Here is a 19,205-nt window from a genome sequence, read left to right on the forward strand (position 1 = left end):
AATCCGGGAGGCGGAGGTTGCAGTGAGCTGAGATCATGCCACTGCACTCCAGCAGCTTGGGCAGCAAAAGCAAAACTCCGTCTCAAAAAAAAAAAAAAAAAAATTTCTTTGTAGCTACTGCAAATGAAATTGCCTTCTTGATTTTTTGGCTACTTCATTACTAGTGTGTAGAAATGCTACTGATTTTTGTATGTTGATTTTTTTATCCAGCAACTTTACTGAATTTGCTTATCAGCTCTAAGAGTTTTTTGGTGCAGTCTTATGGTTTTACTAAATGTAAGATCATGACATCTGCAAAGAGGGACAATTTGACTTCCTCTTTTCCAATTTTCATGGCTTTTCCTTTCCCTTGCCTGATTGCTCTGGCTATGACTTCCATTACTTTGTTGAGTAAGAGTGGTCAAAGCAGGTTCCAGTTCTTAGAGGAAAGGCTTTCAACTTTTCCCCATTCGGTATGATGTTAGCTGTGGGTTTGTTATCTATGGCTTTTCTTATTTTGGGGTGTGTTCCTTCTATGCCTAGTTTGCTGACAGTTTTTTTTTTTTAATCACAAAGGAATGTTGGATTTTATCAAATGCTTTTTCTGCATCTATTGGGATAATCATGTGGTTGTTGTCCTTCATTCTGTTGATGTGATGTACACGTTTATTGATTTACTTATGTTAAATCATCCTTGGATCCCTAGTATAGATCCCTCTTGATAATGGTGTACTATCTTTGTTATGAGATGTTGAATTCAGTTTGCTAGTGTTTTATTAAGGATTTTTGTGTCTATGTTCATGAGTGACATTGGACTAGTTTTTTTAGTTGTGTCCGTATCTGGTTTTGGTATCAGGGTAATGCTGGCCTTGCAGAATGAGTTGGGGAGAATTCTCTCCTATTCAATATTTTGGAAGAGCTTAAGGATGATTGGTATTAGTTCTTTACATATCTGGTAGAATTTGGCCTGTATTCATGTAGTCCTGGGCTTTTCTTTGTTGGGGGGCTATTTTTATTACTGCTTCAATCTCACAAATTGTTAATAGTCTGTTCAGGTTTTCTATTTCCTTCTGATTTAATCTTGATAGGCTGTTTGTGTCCAGGACTTCATGCATTCTCTCTAGGTTTTCCAGTTTGTTAGCATATAGTTGTTCCTAACAGTCTCTGATGATATTCGGTCTTTCAGTGGTACCAGTTGTAATGTCTTTTTTTCATTTCCGATTTTAGTTCTTTTCTTGGCTAGTACAGCTAGCAGTTTATACATTTTGTTTATTTTTTCAAAGAACCAATTTTTCATTGATCCTCTGTTTTATTTTGTTTAGTTCTGTTCTGATCTTTGTTATGTTTTTCCTTCTGATAATTTTGGGTTTGGCTTGTTCTTGCTTTTCTGGTTCCTTGAGGTGCTTTATTGGATTGTCTACTGGAAATTTCAACTTTTTGGATATAGGCATTTATTGCTATAAACTTCCCTCTGAGTACTGATTTTGTTTTATTGCACAGGTATTGGTATGTTGTATTACCATTTTAAGATTTTAAAAAAATTTTCCATCATAATTTCTTCATGACTTAATGGTTGTTCAGGAGCATGTTGCTTAACTTCCACGTATTTGTATAGTTTCCAAAGTTCCTCTCAGTATTGTTTTCTAGTTTTATTCTATTGTGGTCTCAGAAGATACTGGATATGATTTTGATTTTTAAAAGATTTGTTGAGACTTGTTTTGTGCCTTAATATAGGGTCTATCCTGGAGAATATTCCATGTGCTGATAAGAATGTACATTCTGTAGTTGTTGGATAAAATGTTCTGTAAATGACTGTTAGATCCATATGGTCTAAAGTTCAGTTTAAATTCTATATATATATATATATATATATATATATATATTTTTTTTTTTTTTTTTCTGAGACACGAGTCTTGCTCTGTCACCCAGGCTGGAGTGCAGTGGTGCAATCTCGGCTCACTGCAATCTCTGTCTCCTGGATTCAAGCAATTCTTCTGCCTCAGCCTCCTGAGCAGGTGGGACTACAGGCATGTGTCACCACGCCCGGCTATTTTTATTTTTTTGTATTTTTAGTAGAGACGGGGTTTCACCATACTGGCCAGGCTGGTCTTGAACTCCTGACCTCGTGATCCACACACCTTGGCCTCCCAAAGTGCTGGGCTTACAGGCGTGAGCCACTGTGCCTAGCCAAAATCCAGTATTTCTCATTAATTTTCTGTCTAGATGATCTGTTTAATGCTGAGTGGGGTGTTGAAGTTTCCCACTATTATTGCATTGGAGTTTATTATTACATTATTGTTATTATTATTATTTTCTCTTTCTCCATCATGAAATAGCTCTCTCTTTAGATCTAGTAATATGTGCTCTGTGAATCTGGGTGCTACAATGTTGGGTGCACGTATATCTAGAATTGCTATATACTCTGGCTGGATTGATCCCTTTATCACTATATTATATAATGACCTTGTATTTAAAAAAAACTGTTACCGACTTAAAGTTTATTTTATCTGGTATTAAGTGTAGCCACTCCTGCTCACTTCTGATTTCCATTTACATGGAATATCTTTTTTCATTCCTTTACTTTCAATCTATATGTGTCTATATAGATAAAGTGCATTTCTTTTTCTTTTTTTTTTTTGAGACGGAGTCTCGCTCTGTCGCCCAGGCTGGAGTGCAGTGGCGTGATCTCGGCTCACTGCAAGCTCTGCCTCCCGGGTTCACGCTATTCTCCTGCCTCAGCCTCCCCAGTAGCTGGGACTACAGGCGCACATCGCCACACTCAGCTAATTTTTTGTATTTTTAGTAGAGACGGGGTTTCACCGTGTTAGCCAGGATGGTCTTGATCTCCTGACCTCGTGATCTACCCGCCTCGGTCTCCCAAAGTGCTGGGATTACAGGCGTGAGCCACCGCGCCCAGCCAAAGTGCATTTCTTATAAGCAGCATATACTTGCATCATGTTTGTTTTGAATACATTCAGCCAGTCTATACAAGGAGAGAATTTAATCCATTTACATTTAAGGTTATTGATTTGGGTGTTTTTGTTCCTATCATATTGTTGTTTGCTGGTTGTTCTATATATTCTTTATTTCTTCTCTTATTGTTTGTCATTTTGGTCTGGTTGTTTTCTGTAGTGGTACCATTTGAGTCCTGTGTGCTTGCTTTACCAGTGTTTTATACTTCCATGTGTTTTCATGATGGTAAACACTTTCAGGTTTAGGATGCTCTTGAGCATTTCTTGTATGGTCAGTCTAGTGGTGATGAATTCCCTCAGCTTTTGCTTGTCTGGGAAAGGCTTTACTTCTTCATTTAAGAAGCATTAGTTTCTTTCAGCACTCTAGATATATTATCCCATTCTCTCCAGGCCTGTAAGGTTTCTGCTGAGTGATCTACTGTTGGTCTGATGGGGATTCTTTACAGGTAACTAGATGCTTTTATCTTGCTATTTTTGGCATTCCCTCATCTTTGACTTTAGACAGTGTGACTACAATGTGATGTGAAGAAGTCCTTTTTGATTGTATCTATTTGGGGATCTCAGAGCTTTCTGTATCTGGATGTGTAAATCTATTGCTAGACTTGGGACGTTTTCCTCTATTATTTCATTAAATAGGTTTCCTAATCCTCTTGTTCTCCACCCTCTGGGACCCTAATAATTTGAATATTTGGTCACGTTATGGTGTCCCACATGTCATGAAGGTTTTGTTCACCTTTTTGTTCTTTTTTTCCGTTAGCCTGAATATGTTATTTCGAAAGACCTGTCTTCAAGTTCCAAGATTCTTTCTTCTGCTAGATCTAGTCTATTGTTGAAGCGTTCTTTTTCTTTTTTTTTTTTTTTGAGATGGAGTTTCACTCTGTCACCAGGCTGAAGTGCAGTGGCGTGATCTCTGCTCACTGCAACCTCTGCCTCCCGGGTTCAAGTGATTCTCCTGCCTCAGCCTCCTGAGCAGCTGGAACTACAGACTCATGCCACCATGCCCAGCTAATTTTTGTATTTTTTTTTTTTTTTTTTTGAGGCGGAGTCTTGCTCTGTCGCCCGGGCTGGAGTGCAGTGGCCGGATCTCAGCTCACTGCAAGCTCCGCCTCCCGGGTTTACGCCATTCTCCTGCCTCAGCCTCCCAAGTAGCTGGGACTACAGGCGCCCGCCACCTCGCCCGGCTAGTTTTTGTATTTTTAGTAGAGACGGGGTTTCACCGTGTTAGCCAGGATGGTCTCGATCTCCTGACCTCGTGATCCGCCCGTCTCGGCCTCCCAAAGTGCTGGGATTACAGGCTTGAGCCACCGCGCCCCGCCAACTAATTTTTGTATTTTTTAAGTAGAGACGGGGTTTCACTACACTGACCAGGATGGTCTCGATTTTTTGACCTCATGATCTGCCTGCCTCGGCCTCCCAAAGTGCTGGGATTATAGGCGTGAGCCACCACACCCAGTGAAGCTTTCTAATATATTTTGTATTTCATTCAATGAATACTTCAGTTCCAGAATTTGTTTGGTTCTTAAAAAGTATATCCTTATGGTGAATTTATCATTCACATCCTGAACTGCTTTTCTAGTTCCTTTGTATTGTTTTTCAGAATTCTCTTCTCTCTCACTGAGCTTCTTTAGAATCAGTAACTTGAATTTTTCCCAGGATTTCAAGAATGTCTTTTTGATTGGAATCTGTTGCCGGAGAATTATTGTGTTCCTTTGGAGGTGTCATATTTCCTTGTTTTTAAATGTTTCTTGTCCTTAAGTTGATATCTGTGCATCTGGGTATAATAGTTGCTTCTTCCAAGTTTTTTGAATTTGTTTTTTTTTCTTCTTCTTTTAGAGTTGGAATCTTCCTCTATCACCCAGGCTGGAGTGCACGGGCACAATTACAGCTCACTGCAGCCCAAACTCTTGGGCTTGAGTGATCCTCCCACCTCAGCCTCCCAAGTAGCTAGGACTACAGGCATGAACCACCATGCTTTTTTTTTTTTTTTTTTGAGGAGTCTCGCTCTGTCACCCAGGCTGCAGTGCAGTGGTGCGATCTCGGCTCACTGCAAGCTCCACCTCCCAGGTTCACACCATTCTCCTGCCTCAGCCTCCAGAGTAGCTGGGACTACAGGCGCCCGCCACCATGCCCGGCTAATGTTCTGTATTTTTTTTTTAGTAGAGACGGGGTTTCACCGTGTTAGCCAGGATGGTCTTGATCTCCTGACCTCATGATCCACCTGTCTCGGCCTCCCAAAGTGCTGGGATTACAGGCTTGAGACACCGTGCCCGGCCAGCTAATTTTTAAAAAATCATTTTTATGGCCAGGTGTGGTGGCTTACAACTGTAATCCCAGCACTTTGGAAGGCTGAGGCGGGCTAATCGCCTGAAGTTGGGAGTTTGAGACCTGCCTCACCAACATGGAGAAACCCTGTCTCTACTAAAAAAATACAAAATTAGCCAGGCGTGGTGGTGCATGCCTATAACCCCAGCTACTTGGGAGGCTGAGGCAGGAGAATCGCTTGAACCCGGGAGGCGGACATTGCGGTGAGCCAAGATTGCACCATTGCACTCCAGCCTGGGCAACAAGTGTAAAACTCTGGCTCAAAAGGAAAAAAAATCATTTTTATAGAGATGGGGTGTCACTGTGTTACTTAGGCTGGTATTAAACTCTTGGTCTCAGGCAATCCTCCTGCCTTGGCCTCCCAAACTGTTGGGATTTACAGGCATGAGTCACTGCACCTGGCTGAAATTGCTTTTGTAGAGGAGGACTTTTTCCTGAATATGTATCTATGGTATTGGTTGGGTGGGATACTTTGGCTTGATTTTGGATGCATGCAGCAGTGTAGTCTATTTCTTTGACTGTAAACAGCATTAATGGTATCTATGGCTTCCTCAGTAGCTCAGGGTAGAGTTATTTGTGGATGCTCTGGTGAAGTTTTGCAGAGGGCTGGGATGCCACGTAGGTCGGCCTTTGGGCCCTAATGGTGGCAGTGGTGGGCTAAGCATGCCTGTCCTTGGATTCCAAGGTGGTGTATGCTGGCACTGATGTTAACAGGTCCAGGCACACCAATTCTTGTGGTTCCAGGCAGCTTCGTAGATGCTGGTAGGGTAGTGGTAGCAGTGGGCTGGGTGGGTGGGCAGAATTTTGGGCCCTGAGGCAGCCAGTGTCACATGAACAATGACAATGACAGTGGCAAGATGACCTTCTAGGTCCCCAAGGACCCAGTAGTGTTGGCAGTGGCTGTGATGGGCTGGGTGGGCCAGTCTCCAGGTGTGCAGGTGGCATGTGCAGGTAGGTGCCAGCTGTGGTGGTAGTGGCTGCGGGGTAGGCCCAAACTCAGGCCCCGGGAGGAGTGTTCAGGTACAAGTGGTGGTATATTGGGCTGGGCAATAGCCTGGCTGTTGGACTGTGTACTCTGGCACAAGGGGCAGGGGGACCGAAGCTGGGCCGAGCAGTCTTGTTCTCAGGCTCCCTGATGGTAAGGGCAGGTGCAACCAGTGGCAGGCAGAGGTGGGGCAATCCCCCAGGCTACCAGTGGAATGCTTGGGTGGGGAGCTGCCCTGCCACACTGGAGAGGGAGGCATTGCCTTCAATGGTGGGCAGCCTAGGCCAGTGGGTGCAGAACACGCATGCCGCTTGCACCTCAGCCCCTGCTGCAGTAGCCAGCGACTCACTTATGCTTCAATCCCTGGTGCAGCAGCCCATGGTCATATGCACGTAAACCCTGGGGGTAGCAGCATTCTTCTCTTGCATCTCAGCTCTGGTGCCACTAGGTTCTGGGACAGTGCACAGTCTGTTGGGGCTGGGCTCTAAAATGGCACCTTGTTGTAGCTGCTTAGGTCTCAGGGAGCATGTGAGACGCAGTGCAAGCTTCCTCTCTGGAGCAGTGCTGTTGCACACGATCCCGAAAGGTCTGTGTGTTAGTTTCAGGACCCATGAGAGTCAAGGGCTCTCCTGTGGCTAGGATTGCAGGAGCTGACAGTAGGAATGAGGACTTCTGAGGGTCTCTTGTTTACCCTTTCCCTTTATTGGGGCATCTCTCTTGGCTCTTATCTGATCCCAGCCTAGCAGGCTGTCTCACTTTCTTCTTCCTTGCTTTAAATATTTCCTGTCACTTTTCTGTTGAATTCCAGTATTCTCTTTTGGATGATCTATTTGAAGTATGATTATCTACTTACTATTTTGTTTCTTAGTGGAGGAGTTGAGTACAAAAATGCCTATAGTCAGTCATCTTGAAGCCTCCCGTCATATTCTCCAAATATCTTAATAGTTACCACATAGAAGATGTAGCAGACTTATTAAAACTGTTTCAGAAAGTAAAACTAGGATTAATGAAGGAAAGCTACTGAGTCAACATTAAGAGTAAACAATGAGTTAGGTCACTTTCTTCTTCAGCTTTGGGAAATTTTCCTCTGTCATTGTTTTGATAACTCCCCTCCCCTCTATTTTCTCTGCTCCATTTGTGGGTACCCTATTGGCTGAATGTTGGACAATGGAATTGGTACTCTCTGTTTCTTAATTTTTCTCTCAGATTTTCCATCTCTGGCTATCAATAGTATGTTCTGAGACAGCTCAATCTTTTCTTCTTAATCTTCTCTTGAAGATAATTTTAATTTTTTTTGGAACAGAAAATACATTTGCATGGTTTAAAATTCAAAAGTTAGGTCTCCCCCTAATGCCACTTACTTATTCTCTTCTCTTTAGAAGTAATCAGTATTACCAGTTTCTTAAGCATCTTTCCAGAGATAGTCTATTTACACACAACAAAAAAGGCACATATTTCCTCCTGAATCCACCCTTCCTTTTCCAAACAAATGGGAATGTATCATAAACATGCTCAGCACTTTCATCTTCTCACTTGAAATCTTCAGGTTTGTTCAAGTGAGCTTCCCTGTTACAGGGTGTTACACTGTATAAATATATTATACATGTAACCAGTTCCTTATTATGTTTTATTTTTAAAATTTATTTTATTTTATGTTTTTGAGACAGAGTCTCGCTCTGTCGCCCAGGTTGGAGTGCAGTGGCGTGATCTCGGCTCAATGCAAGCTCCGCCTCCTGGGTTTATGCCATTTTCCTGCCTCAGCCCTCAAGTAGCTGGGACTACAGGCGCCCGCCACCTCGCCCGGCTAGTTTTTTGTATTTTTTTAGTAGAGATGGGGTTTCACCGTGTTCGCCAGGATGGTCTCGATCTCCTGACCTCGTGATCCGCCCGTCTCGGCCTCCCAAAGTGCTGGGATTACAGGCTTGAGCCACCGTGCCCAGCTGCTTTAAATTTATTTTAAAAACTGTTTTTTTTTTTTTTGAGACGGAGTCTCGCTCTGTCACCCAAGCTGAAGTGCAGTGGCATGATCATGGCTCACTGCAACCTCTGCCTCCCGGATTCAAGCAATTCTCCTGCCTCAGCCTTCTGAGTAGCTGGGATTACAGGTGCATGCCACCACACCTGGCTAATTTTTGTATTTTTAGTAGAGATGGGGTTTCACCATGTTGGCCTGACCTCGTGATCCACTCACTTCAGCCTCCCAAAGTGCCAGGATTACATGCATAAGCCACTGTGCCAAGCCAAAAAACTATTATTATTATTATTTTTAGAGATAGGATATTGCTCTGTTGCCCAAGCTGGAGTGCAGTGATACGGTCATAGCTCACTGCACCTCAAACTCCTGGGCTCAAGCAATCCTCCTGCTTCGGTGTCATGAGTAGCTGAGACTACAAGCATCCACAACTGTGCTTGGCTAATTTCCTAAACATTTTTGTAGAGACAGGGTCTCACTATGTTGCCCAGGCTGGTCTTGAACTCCCAGCCCCAGGCAATCTTCCTACCTTAATCTCCCAAATTAGCTCCTTCTTGATGCACATTCAGATTGTTTTTAACCTTCAGATCTTGCAAACATGCTGCAATGAACATGCAGTCATTTTGGACAAAGGCAAACATATGTGTGGAAGTTTCCAGGAGTGCCACTGCTAAATCAAAAGACTTGAGCATTTTAAATCTTGACAGATATTGCCGAAGCACCTGTAGGGGCCAGAGGGACTTCCCCTTCACCTTCTGAAGGCTCACTGAAAATCACTGACAAAAGAGAGACTAATAGGAAAAAAGGCATACACATTTATTTGGTTATAACTTTATGTGACGCCAGAGTCTTCAGAATGAAAAATACAAAATACATTGTCAATTTTTGTGCTTAGGTTCACAAAGCATATGGACAGTGGTATGGAAATATGATTGGACACAGGAGGCTAAGGCACAAGAATTGCTTGAGCCCAGGAGGTGGAGGCTGCAGTGAGCTGAGGTTGCACCACCGCACTCCAGCCTAGGCAACAGAGCAAGACTCTGTCTCCAAAAAAAAAGAAAAGAAAAGAAAAGAAAAAAACAAAAAAGAAATATGATTGGACAAACAGGGTATGATCTAATGCTAACAAAGCAGGGAAATCCAGTAAGGCCTGTCTAGATTTCTCTTGGCCTCTCTCTGCAGCAATCCTTCCTATGGGTATGAGGCAGAATCCTGTCTGGAACGGGGGTCTTATGACCTATAGTCAAAGTAGGTCAAATAATTTCTTCATGACCAATTTTTACACACAAAGGTGACGGGCAAGCTGGAGTAATATTCTCAGGTTTTATATAAGGCTGGCTTCTGGGAAAAGGAGTTCTGGTTTCTATGACCTGCTTTGGGGAAGAGGGATTCTGGTTTCTATGGTTAGCCTCAGAAGAAAATGAGAGATCAAAGATAGGTGGGCAAAAAAGGTCAGAGAGAGCTGCTTCTGAGGCCTTCATTTTGGGGTATCATTTTCTGAGACCCTGTACACCCTTCATAAAAAGCGTACTAATTTATGTGTAAGAATGCCTACTTGTCCACATCCTCACCAATACAGTGTTCTGTTAAAGTTTCTTGGTTCTGCCAGTCACATACTTTTTTTTTTTTTTCTTCTTCAAGAAACAGGGTCGCATTCTGTCACCCAGAATGGAGTTCAGTGATACCATTCTAGCTCACCACAGCCTCAAACTTCTGGGCTCAAGCATTCCTCCCCCATCAGTCTCCTGAGTAGCTGGGACTATACCATGCCTGGTTAATTTTTCTAAAAAACATTTTTTTTTTGTTTTGTTTTTGAGACAGAGTCTTGCTCTGTTGCCCAGGCTGGAGTACAGTGGCATGGAGTGCAGTGGCAACCTCTGCTTCCTGGGTTAAAGTGATTCTCCTGCCTCAGCCTCCTGTATAGCTGGGATTACAGGCATGTGCCACCATGCCCGGCTAATTTTTGTATTTTTAGTAGAAACGGGGTTTGGCCATGTTGGCCAGGCTAGTCTCAAACTCCTGGTCTCAAGCAATCCAGTGGCATGAACCATTATACCCAGCCCCAATTAAACATTTTTATTGTTCCATTTCCCATCTACTTCCCCCTAATTAGCTTGATAAATATTCATCTTTTACTATTATTTTAATAGGTTCCTTAGAGATTAAAATGTCATCCATCTTTCATTTATCTAGGCCTATATGTACATACACCCCTACCCTGACCAACAGGCAATTATAGTGTATTTTAATTCTCTCTATACTTTAAGTGCCACAAGAATTATTTAATGTGTTACTTAGATTAATCCACATATTTACCCTTTTTGTTTCTTCATTCCCTGAATCTTCATGTTTCTCTTACAAACTTCAAGTTTTTTCTTCTGCTTAAACAAAAACTCTTTAGTATTTCCTTTAATGTAGATATTCTGGTAAGAAGGTCCATAAATTTGTCTACAACTATTAACTTTATCCTTGAAGGCATTTTCACTGGTTATGGAAATTTAGGTTGGCAGTTATTTTGTTTCAGCCCTGTGAAGATGTCATTCCATTATCTTCTGTCTCCTATTGTTTTTGTGGAGATGGGAGCTCTCAGACAAATTGTTGGTTGCTCGTTTGTACATACTTCTCACTCCCATCCTGCCCTGGGTACTCTAACATTTTTTCACTTTGTGTTTAGTTTCAGCAGTTTTAAGATAATGTGTCTAGGCCGGGCGTGGTGGCTCACACCTGTAATCCCAGCACTTTGGGAGCTGAGGAAGGCAGATCACGAGGTCAGGAGATCGAGACCATCCTGGCCAACACAGTGAAACCCCGTTTCTACTAAAAAAAAAAAAAAAAACCAAAAAATTAGCTGGGCATGGTGGCAGGCGCCTGCAGTCCCAGCTACTCGGGAGGCTGAGGCAGGAGAATGGTGTGAACCCAGGAGGTGGAGCTTGCAGTGAGCCAAGATCGCACCACTGCACTGCAGCCTGGGCGACAGAGTGAGACTCTGTCTCTAAAAAAAAAAGATAATGTGTCTAAAAGTCACTATCTTTTTATTTATCTCATTGGGGTTGATAGGAATCTATCTGCGGTTTGTTGTTTTTTGACGGTTTTGGAATGCCTTTAGTCATTATCGTTTAAAATACTGCTTTTGTTCCATTCTTTCTTTTTCCTTCTGCTATTTCATTACACATTAGATCTTCCTCACCGTATTCCCTATTTATCGTCTCTTCTCTTCTATATTTTCCACTCATTTTTATCTTCGTGTTTCATTTGGGGTATTTTCCTCTGATCTATTTTAAATTATTAGTTCTCTCTTTAGTTGTTTCTAATCTGCTGTGGTTGTATCCACCAACTGAGTTAATTCTGATTGCTAGAGTTTATAGTTTTCATTTGGTCTTTTTTATTGTTGTTTCCAGTTCTCTTCTAAAATTCTCAATTTTGTCTCATCTCTTTTAACAAATTAAGCATTTAAAATATATTTCTAAAAACTCCATTGTCTGGAGTCTGCCTACTGTCTACATAGTTTATTTGCTTTTTTCCTTAGGGTTACTGTGTCTCCTATTGTGTCTTGAATTTAAATTGAGTGTTAGATACTATATATACAAATTTATAGAAATAATTTGAGGCCTATAAAAATACTATATTCCTCCAAAGAGGACTTAAAAGTTTGCCAACTTCCCCCAACCCTCGGTGGGTCTCCGGACTCTAATTTTGGCCTCCAACCCCTATAAGCCTTTCAAGAATGCCACTTAGCTTCTCAGCTACCTTTTCTGGAACTCGCAGAAGCCCCCAAGGAAAAAGCAACCCTGAACATCAGGTTCCCCCTTACTTCTTTCCTTCTTTTCCCAGATCCTATAATTCCTTAATGCCTTGTTGTTTATTTTCTTTCTTTCTTTCTTTTTTTTTTTTTTGAGACAGAGTCTTGCTCTGCTGCCCGGGCTGGAGTACAGTGGCACGGTCTTGACTCAGTGCAACCTCTGCTTCCTGGGTTCAAGCGACTCTCCTACCTCAGCCTCCCAAGTAGCTGGGATTACACATGCATGCTATCACACCCAGCTAATTTTTTTATTTTCAGTAGAGACAGCGTTTTGTCATGTTGGCCAGGCTTGTCTTGAACTCGTGACCTCAAGTGATCCACTTGCCTTGGCTTCCCAAAGTGCTGGGATTACAGGTATGAGCCACTGCGCCCGGCCTTCTCAATGCCTTGTTAATGCTCCAGTGTCTTCAAGCAGCTTATTTTAATATTTTATTCCAGAGGAAACAGTTATTCAAAGCAGGAAGGTTAATCCAAATTACCTAGTCTACCCTTACCAAAAGCAGAAAAAAACCTTAACTTTCCCCAAATAGTACATTCAAATTCTTTAGAGAAGTGCTTCTTTCTCTCCTTTTAACTTGAGTAAATGCCACGTTTGAATTGTTACTGAGATGAAGAAGGGGAACAAGGAGAAAGACCTTGAATTAATTGCCTTTTAAAATACTAATCTCACTTCTGCACTTCATCATATTTGCCAAATCTGGATCTAGGGCCTCTTGTAGCCATGGTTTCTGTTTCATCTAAAAACATGCCAGAAAAAAATTTTGAAATCTCATAGACATTGTTAAGCAGACTGCTCCATTTTTTTTCTGTTTACTTCTTTTTGTACTTCATATTCTATGTGCAATTATAAAGGATATGAAAAAAATATGTTCAGCCTACCTCTTAAACTAAGTTTCATTAAATCTTTCATTTTACTTTCTAAAATTTATCCTACAGATAGACACAAACAAATGCACAAAAATATTTGCACTATATTAATAAAGTGATGGAAATAACTCAAATATCTGTTAATAGGAAGTTGTTTAAATTATGGTACAGCCGGGCGCGGTGGCTCAAGCCTGTAATCCCAGCACTTTGGGAGGCCGAGACAGGCGGATCACGAGGTCAGGAGATCGAGACCATCCTGGCTAACAAGGTGAAACCCCGTCTCTACTAAAAAAATACAAAAATCTAGCCGGGCGAGGTGGCGGGCGCCTGTAGTCCCAGCTACTCAGGAGGCTGAGGCAGGAGAATGGCGGGAACCCGGGAGGCGGAGCTTGCAGTGAGCTGAGATCCGGCCACTGCACTCCAGCCCCAGCGATGCGAGACTCCGTCTCAAAAAAAAAAAAAAAAATTATGGTACAATAAAGTCATTTTAAGAGATAAGCCAATATATCATAATTTAATTCCATTCTGCATGAAAATAATTTTTAGTATATGCAAAGAAAAAGAAATTCATATGGTAAACATATAAACAAACATATTTATAACATATGCTAACTTAATACTATTTATGGAGAAGGCATTATAAAGAACTACAGTTTGATTAAATCATTTCATAATATTTGAATTTTTATATGGAAACTATTTTTACATAAATAAAACAAATAATAAAATGTATCAAGCCAACTAGATTACTTCTACAGAGTTCTCATATGCTAAGAAGTCAAGCCAACATCAAAACGGTCTCTGTGAATACAAATTCATTTTACACTGAAGGTTGCATCTTCTTAGTTTGCAAAACAACCCGAAATAGGTCTCTATTAGAAAGTAGATAAGATTGGCCGGGCGCGGTGGCTCAAGCCTGTAATCCCAGCACTTTGGGAGGCCGAGACGGGCGGATCACGAGGTCAGGAGATCGAGACCATCCTGGCTAACACGGTGAAACCCCGTCTCTACTAAAAATACAAAAAAAAAAACTAGCCGGGCGAGGTGGCGGGCGCCTGTAGTCCCAGCTACTCGGGAGGCTGAGGCAGGAGAATGGCGTAAACCCGGGAGGCGGAGCTTGCAGTGAGCTGAGATCCGGCCACTGCACTCCAGTCCAGGCGACAGAGCGAGACTCCGCCTCAAAAAAAATAAAAAAAAAAAAAAATAAAAATAAATAGAAAGTAGATAAGATTAACTGGGCAAAGGCAAGCCCAGTGCTTTAAAGCATGGAACTTAGAAGAAAACAGTCCTAACTAGTGATATTAAAGGGAAATACTTCATTTATATATAAAGATAGAAAAGATGATAAAGTGACCAGAGAAAAATAGAAGTGGGGTGGAGGAGCACTGAAAAGGCATAGAATATAAAGGGCAGAAGTAGAACTGATGGAAACCAAGATAAGAATTAGAGTCCAGTAGTAAAGAAGCATGCACATACATTTCTATGTTTAAGATATGTAATGGCAATATGCTATAGCTAATCTTTTTCACTTCTGGATGGCTTGTGTATCTGACAATACTAATTTCATATTATGCTTAAGCCCAAGTTTTAGTATCTGTACTGCTAAAGAGAGCAGTATGATCTTACGCTGAAATCACCCGACATTTGTGGTCTTAAAAATTCAGTAATTTTCAGATAAAAAAAATTCTATAATCCTAAAAGAGAATTGTTCCTTATTCACTTAGGTATCTACTTTTGCAGCTGTAGATACCTAACTTATCCACACCTATACCCTTACAACATTTCATTCCAGAGATTCCCAGTGCTACTACTCCCATTATTGCACTTACAACAGACACTGATAATTAGTCACAGCACTTTGCCCCCTGAGCACAGTCACTGAGCCCTCCCTTTCAGACTTCTATACAGTCATTTTCAATAAACTGGAGATGGTACATGAGATAAAACCTATTTGCCATCCTACATACCCTCAAGCAAGATGTGAATTTCATTACAATTCAAAGACTTTCCTAGTGAATAGTGTCTACATAAACAGCTTTTTAAAAAACTCTGGGCCGGGTGCTGTGGCTGGCTGGACGCTGTGGCTCACACCTGTAATCCCAGCACTTGGGAGGCTGAAGTGGGTGGACCACCTGAGGTCAGGAATTCGAGACCATCCTGGCCAACATGGCAAAACCCCGTCTCTACTAAAAATATAAAAATTAGCTGGTCGTGATGGTGTGTGCCTGTAATCCTAGCTACTTGGGAGGCTGAGGCAGGAGAATCACTTGAACCCAGGTGCTGGAGGTTGCAGTGAGCCGAGATCGTGCCACTGCACTCCAGCCTGGGAGACAAGAGCAAAACTCCGTCTCAGAAAAAAAAAAAAAAGACTTCTGGTAATTATCTTATAAATAAAATTGGCTCTCATTTTTTGAACTCATTAGATTATCAGGATATAAATGTTGTCAAGATAACCTAAAGATGACAATACAGGTATTTCCTGACTTACTTATTCTGAAACATTTTTTATAACCTGTCATTACAACTTCCTTGGTCACAGGTATCTGAGCAATTCCAGACTCATGTAAACTGTTCAAAGAACCTAATATACCCATTAATCCTATTCAACTGTATAGTCAATGGCATAATGAGGTCTGGGGCAATGCATTGCCAGTTTACTTAGCATATGTTCAGTATAACAAGAGATAGTGATAGCAATGAAGATTTACTTTTTTATGTATGTATGTATGTATGTATGTATGTATGTATTCCTGTATTCATTCATTTACCGAGATAGGGTCTTGTTATCACCCAGGCTAGAGTGTAGTGGTAGAATCATAGCTCACTGCAGTCTCTGACTCTAGACTCAAGCAATCCTTTTGCTTCAGCCTCCCAAGAAGGTGGACTATAGGTGTGGACAACCTCATGCAAATGAGGATTTAAAAATAATATTTATCTGAAGGTTTCCTCCCATAGATACTTTTAAATCAACAGATACAGATGGTCTCACCATTTTGAAATTAGACAAGCAAATGAAGGAAAAAAAAGAGAAACAAATTCTTACCAATTTTTCTGCGTCTGTGTTCATTTCCCTTAATTTCTTGATATGTTCCTTTTTAATCATGAGAATTTTTGATAATCGGGTCTGCAAGAAAAGAAGAAATATTTTAGAAGAAACAGAGGCATTTAGGTATATTGGTTAGACATTAAATTTCCAATTTTTTAGTAAGATATTTTAGCAATAGATTTTAGTGTTTCAACACATACATACATACATACATATATATATAGCATAGCATTGTTTTTTTTTTTCTGAGATAGAGTCTCACTCTGTCACCCAGGCTGGAGTGCAGTGGCACAGTTTCCCGAGTAGCAGGGATTACAGGCACACACAACCACACCTGGCTAATTTTTGTATTTTTTTTTTTTTGAGATGGAGTCTTGCTCTGTTGCCCAGGCTGGAGTGCAATGGCGTGATCTCGGCTCACTGCAACCTCCGCCTCCCAGGCTCAAATAATTCTCCTGCCTCAGCCTCCCGAGTAGCTGGGATTACAGACACCCACCAACATGCCCGATGAATTTTTGCATTTTTAGTAGAGACAAGGTTTTGCCATGTTGGCCAGGCTGGTCTTGAACTCCTGACCTCAGATGATCCACTCACCTTGGCCTCTCAAAGTGCTGGGATTACAGGTGTGAACCAGGGCACCCGGCCATTTGTGTATTTTTAGCAGAAACGGGGTTTCACCATGTTGGCCAGGCTGGTCTCGAACTCCTGACCTCCAGTAATCTGCCCATTTTGGCGGCCCAAAGTGCTGGGATTACAGACATGAGTCACCACACTCAGCCTCATAGCACTGTATTTTATTTTTATTTTTATTTTTTTTTTGAGGCGGAGTCTCGCTCTGTCGCCCGGACTGGAGTGCAGTGGACAGATCTCAGCTCACTGCAAGCTCCGCCTCCCGGGTTTACGCCATTCTCCTGCCTCAGCCTCCCGAGTAGCTGGGACTACAGGCGCCCGCCACCTCGCCCGGCTAGTTTTTGTATTTTTAGTAGAGACGGGGTTTCACCGTATTAGCCAGGATGGTCTCGATCTCCTGACCTCGTGATCCGCCCGTCTCGGCCTCCCAAAGTGCTGGGATTACAGGCTTGAGCCACCGCGCCCGGCCAGCACTGTATTTTATACATCTGATTAAACTGACAAGCAAATATTATTTTAAAAATCCATTGTAATTAGGACATGTCAAAAGGACTAAGGAGTCAATTTGAACAAGTTTTCACTGGTCCAAAATAGGGAAATTTGTAGACCAGTAAGAATAATAACTATAATGAACTAAAGCCAAATGTTAAAATCCATGAGTTTACAATGATACTTAGGAAGAAGAAATGACAGAGTGAAAGCCATTTTGAAATCGTATTGAATGAATGGATCTAAGCATTGATAATCAATGGCAGCTAACATCAAAAAATAAATAGGTCAGAGATACAGTGGCTCAAACTTGTAATCCCAGTGCATTCGGAGGCCAAGGCGGCAAGACCACTTGAGCCCAAGAGTTTGTGACCAGCCTCAGCTTCCCAAGTAGCTGGGATCGTGAGTACAGGAGTTTGAGATCTCATCTCCACAAAAAATAAACAAAATTAGCTGGGTTTAGTGGCTTGCATCTGTAGTCCCAGTTACTCAGGAGGCTGAGGTGGGAGAACTTCTTGTGCTTGGGAGGTGGAGGATGCAGTGAGCCGAAATCATGCCACTGGACTCCAGCCTGGGCAACAGAGCAAGACCCTATCTCATAATTAATTAATTAATTAATTAATCAGCCTGGGCAACAGAGCAAGACCCTATCTCATAATTAATTAATTAATTAATTAATGTCTCCTATCAAAAGAACACAAAACCACCTGTAAAAGAAGTCACACGAAAACAAACAGCCAATCAAAAAACCTAAATCCAATCAAACCTCTAGATATAATTTTCAATTTACATAAAATACAAAGAACAAGTTAAATAATCCCACAAGGAATTAATCAGAAAAATCGAGACTGTGGGAGACTGTATGGATCCAGTTTCTTCAATAAGCTGAATGGAGAAAAAAGGCACTCAACATTTAAAAAACAACTGAAAAATCTGAATACCAACTGGATATTTGATATTGACATTTCAGTTTTTATAGATGTAATAGATATTGTAGTTATGTTTCTTAAAAAAAAAGAAATCCGCCTGTAATGGGGTTTCACCATGTTGGCCAGATTGGTCTCAAACTCCTGACCTCAGGTGATCCACCTGCCTTGGCCTCCCAAAGTGCTGGGATTACATGCATGAGCCACCACGCCCGGCCCTTATTATTTATTTCTAAGAGATAACCCTTTTTTGGCCAGGCATGGTGGCTTATGCCTGTATGTAATCCCAGCACTTTGGGAGGCTGAGGCTGATGGATCACCTGAGGTCAGGAGTTCAAGACCAGCCTGGCCAACATGGTAAAACCTCATCTCTACTAAAAATACAAAAATTAGCCAGGCGTGGTGGCTCGAGCCTCTAGTCCCAGCTACTCGGGAGCCTGAGGCATGAGGGTTGCTTGAACCTGGGAGGTGAAGCCGAGATCACATGACTGCTGTGTTCTAGCCTGGGCAACAGAGCAAGACTCTGTCTCAAAAAAGAAAAAAAAAAGAAAGAAAGAATAAGGTTGGGCGTGGTAGCTTATAGCTATCCAGGCTGAGTGCAGTAGCATGATCACGGCTCACTGCAGCCTCAACCTCCTGGGCTCAAGGGATCTTCCCACCTCAGACTCTCGAGTAGCTGGGACTACAGGGGCGTGCCACCACACCTGGCTAATTTTTGTATTTTTTGTAGAGATGGGGGTCTCACTATGTTGCCCAGGCTTGTCGTCAACTCCTAGACTCAATCCTTGTCTATGTTGCCCAGGCTTGTCTTGAACTCCTAGACTCCCAATCCTCCCAGCTTGGCCACCCAAAGTGCTGGGATTGCAGGTGTGAGCCACTGTGCAGCAAAACATTTTTAATGTGTATTTTGTCATAAGAAAAAATATATTTGGAACAGCAAAAAATCAAAATATCAACTTCAACGCTTAAGAGCAAAACTGAGTTTTATAAAACCTCACATACTATAAAAGGTAAGGACATAAAATAACTTCTATTTTTACCTCTTAAATATCTTAAAATAATAGTGGAAGTAGTGTTTTAACTAGGCTTTACATATAGATTATAAATTTTAAATTAAGTACTAAAATCAAATACATAGACTTTCAGTTTACAGTCTGGGATATAAGAAGCTTGGAAGGTGCTACTCCATCCTAACACCAGGTAAAAAACTGAACATAC

At 41.7% G+C, this 19,205-nt stretch overlaps 1 protein-coding gene across 2 annotated transcripts in view; it reads right to left on the reverse strand.

Annotated features, from left to right (window-relative positions):
• LIN9 (lin-9 DREAM MuvB core complex component) overlaps positions 1-19,205 on the reverse strand; it is a 97,501-nt gene that overhangs the window by 16,929 nt on the left and 61,367 nt on the right. For both annotated transcript variants that reach the window (XM_033196881.1, XM_033196880.1), the window contains one exon: positions 15,940-16,020. In XM_033196881.1, the coding sequence (XP_033052772.1) occupies positions 15,940-16,020 (81 nt within the window). The remainder of the gene's footprint in view (positions 1-15,939; positions 16,021-19,205) is intronic.

The sequence above is a fragment of the Trachypithecus francoisi genome, unplaced genomic scaffold (assembly GCF_009764315.1).
Source record: "Trachypithecus francoisi isolate TF-2019V2 unplaced genomic scaffold, Tfra_2.0 Lachesis_group5, whole genome shotgun sequence".
NCBI classification, from domain to species: Eukaryota; Metazoa; Chordata; class Mammalia; order Primates; family Cercopithecidae; genus Trachypithecus; species Trachypithecus francoisi.